The sequence below is a fragment of the Salvia miltiorrhiza genome, chromosome 8, assembly GCF_028751815.1.
Source record: "Salvia miltiorrhiza cultivar Shanhuang (shh) chromosome 8, IMPLAD_Smil_shh, whole genome shotgun sequence".
NCBI classification, from domain to species: domain Eukaryota; kingdom Viridiplantae; phylum Streptophyta; class Magnoliopsida; order Lamiales; family Lamiaceae; genus Salvia; species Salvia miltiorrhiza.
Window position 1 is genome coordinate 37,203,148 of NC_080394.1, and position 2,634 is coordinate 37,205,781.

At 44.8% G+C, this 2,634-nt stretch overlaps 1 protein-coding gene across 1 annotated transcript; it reads left to right on the forward strand.

The window, feature by feature from the left end:
• The first annotated feature begins 37 nt into the window (after nt 1-37).
• Nucleotides 38-2,421, forward strand: LOC130998422 (proline-rich receptor-like protein kinase PERK14). Its single transcript, XM_057923837.1, has 3 exons — nt 38-1,397; nt 1,473-2,248; nt 2,390-2,421. Exons 2-3 carry the CDS (start codon nt 1,474-1,476, stop codon nt 2,419-2,421), a joined length of 807 nt encoding a protein of 268 aa, XP_057779820.1. The 5' UTR covers nt 38-1,397; nt 1,473.
• The last annotated feature ends 213 nt before the right edge of the window (nt 2,422-2,634 follow it).

The following is a 2,634-nucleotide window of genomic DNA, read 5'->3' on the forward strand; positions in this document are numbered from 1 at the left end:
ACGATGATCCCTGAAGACACGAGCAGAGCAAGGAAGTAAGTAACTCCACTTCGACGGGAGTTTTTGAGTAAGGTCTTCAGGTGGGCAATATTTTGAGTACACAAATATTATCCGAGCTTTCTAAAATGATTTAATGATATAATGATGTTATGAGATTAACAAATGCTTTGAGATAAATGATGTTTGAGAACTGTTTGACTTGCCAATTTTTGATGTTGAGCTTGTGTGTTACCCTCTACTGATGAGACGAATTCGGTCCTGCCACAAGCAGGATTTTGTGCACAGAGGTGACTGTGAGCCGTCTTCGGGTCGGCCGGTCACGGTACTTGAGAGGGAGGCCTACTTCTCAGTACCTTTGATGATGAGTAGTGGATGTGGTACATACATGATGAATGTTTAAACTGCGCAGTTACTTATTTATGATGTTGATTATGAAAACTGCATGCACAGATTCATTGATGCTAACTTATTTCTGTGTATTGCTGAGATGTGGCAAGCTTCAAACTTATAGCTCTAAGAGCGCCTTTCTTGTTTTTCGGCGTTTGCCCACTGAGTATTATATACTCACGCCCTGCATATATTTCTAAATGTGCAGGCTAAGCAAGGAGTGAGATTGGTCTGGTGCTGGTGGGGGATCGTTAGATGACGTATTTGCTTTATCGTATTTCCTTTTTATCGATAAAGTCTCGATGTGAAGTTACCTTGTATATGAATCAAGTAATATACTCACGGTTATGTGTCTCCATACATGTAACTGGTTCACCTTTTGCTGCGATACTCTGCATATTATGTTTCCTTATGAAAAATAAGCTATACCTGTTTTGTTTTTGTTCGTGAAATTCCTGATAATTAAAAAGTTATAACGACGTTGACGATTTTACCCTTGGGTTCAATTAATAATATTTTCCTTAGCATGTTTTGATGTGAGCTTCCGCTTGATGTTCGACCTATTCTTCTTATCTTTTATTCTTTAAAAATAGTCGTATCGATACTCGTACCCCACTATCACTAGTGTCGGGATTTCGGGCTGCGACAGGGTGGTATCAGAGCAGGTCGTCTGCTCTGAGTCTATTGCTTGACTGAGTTGAACCTTTGATTACTGATATCTTTTAAATTGAGTACTAGTCTAATTTGAATTCTTAGGCTAGTTTGAGAGAGTCAGTTTGAAACGAAACCCCAGCACCCCATCTCCTCCGGCTTAACGAGGTAAGAGGTTGATGTTGTTACTTATTGCTTTTCTGTTAAAAGCTGAGTTTGGGTTACTAATGAGTTATGAATTGTTTTGATGACGGAATTATTTGAGATGATGGAATCTGATATGAGGCAGTTGATGTGGAATATGAGGAGGAATGTTGAGGCTAGTATAGCCGATGCCCCACCGTACCAAACGAGGACGAGTATGTTGTTGATTGAGATGTACCAAGTAAGTTTCGTCATCCATTTTCTAATGGATATGATGTTTTATATTACAGGATGCCGAGTCATATCGAGACAGCGATGCAGCGATGGTTCAGGGAGTATATCCCGGACGAGGATGACACCTTGGGTGAACTTCTGGCACACTATCACCGACGATGGAGGAGGGCTATTCCCTATGGGATCGATGGCGCGGAGGCCATTACGCTTTTGATTCCACTACTGCCACCTTTGTGGCGAGACTGGGCGACATCTTTAGTGCCCCAGTACGTAGATACTACCTGGTTGGAGGGCATCAGGTACGGAGACCTTAGTGGCTTCATCGCGACGCTGAGCCACCGTTATTTTGCTCATGGCGATCCGCCTTCACCACCGTATGGAGAGCTTGAGGGACCAGCCCAGGGAAGGGAGCTAGTTGTTGTGCCTCCACCTCTCGAGGAGCCGATTCTGATGGCACCTCTACCCCCAGCTGATCCGATTTCAGTTTCTCTCGAGTCCGATGATCCAGAGCCGATGGTTTTCGAGCCGTACTCACCTGGGATTGAGCGTGATCCGTATGCGTTTGTATCACTTATTCCTTCTCCCAGTGCTGATTTCCCGCCTTGGGATTTGACACCGGCGACGACACCGTTGCCATTGCCACCTGTTGAGTCGACACAGCCGATTGATTCTACTGAGTCTGAGACGCAGCATGTTCCTTCCGATCCATATCCGAGGGTTGCCCCGCTGCCTGAGCTTGGCACTTTGGCCTTTCAGACGTACATGCACCCGATTCTATATTCACCGTACCGAGACGCTCAGGAGGGAGGATCTCGGCCGGCACGCTCCGATAGTGATGAGGAGGACCCCGAGGAGGAGACTCCAGAGATGACGGTCGGCTATGGTTGGACCCAGCCACTACAGCGACAGACTACTGCCGATGGAGTTGATACGTGGATACCTATTCCTGAGACACCTGTCTATACTCCGATAGTCGATGAGTCAGATTATGACAGCCCGTATTGATTGAGGCGACGAGCTGGATCTCGAGAGATGATGCCTAGTGATTACGTATGTCTTGTAGACGCGTATATATGTATAGGTGCATAGTTGTTATATATATATATAGGTAGAGAAGCATAGTATAGTGTGTATGTGTGTATAGCCTAGATCTATATATGCTTAGTATGTATGATGCTTGTATAGCCAGAGCATCATTTTGGAGTTAGGACTTTTGTG

Excerpts from the sequence above, each read along its gene's own strand:
- LOC130998422 (XM_057923837.1), top strand. The coding sequence starts at position 1,474 with ATGCCGAGTCATATCGAGACAGCGATGCAGCGATGGTTCAGGGAGTAT. Across the intron at positions 2,249-2,389 it reads TCGGCCGGCACGCTCCGATA|TCGATGAGTCAGATTATGAC; the intron begins GTGATGAGGAGG and ends ATACTCCGATAG.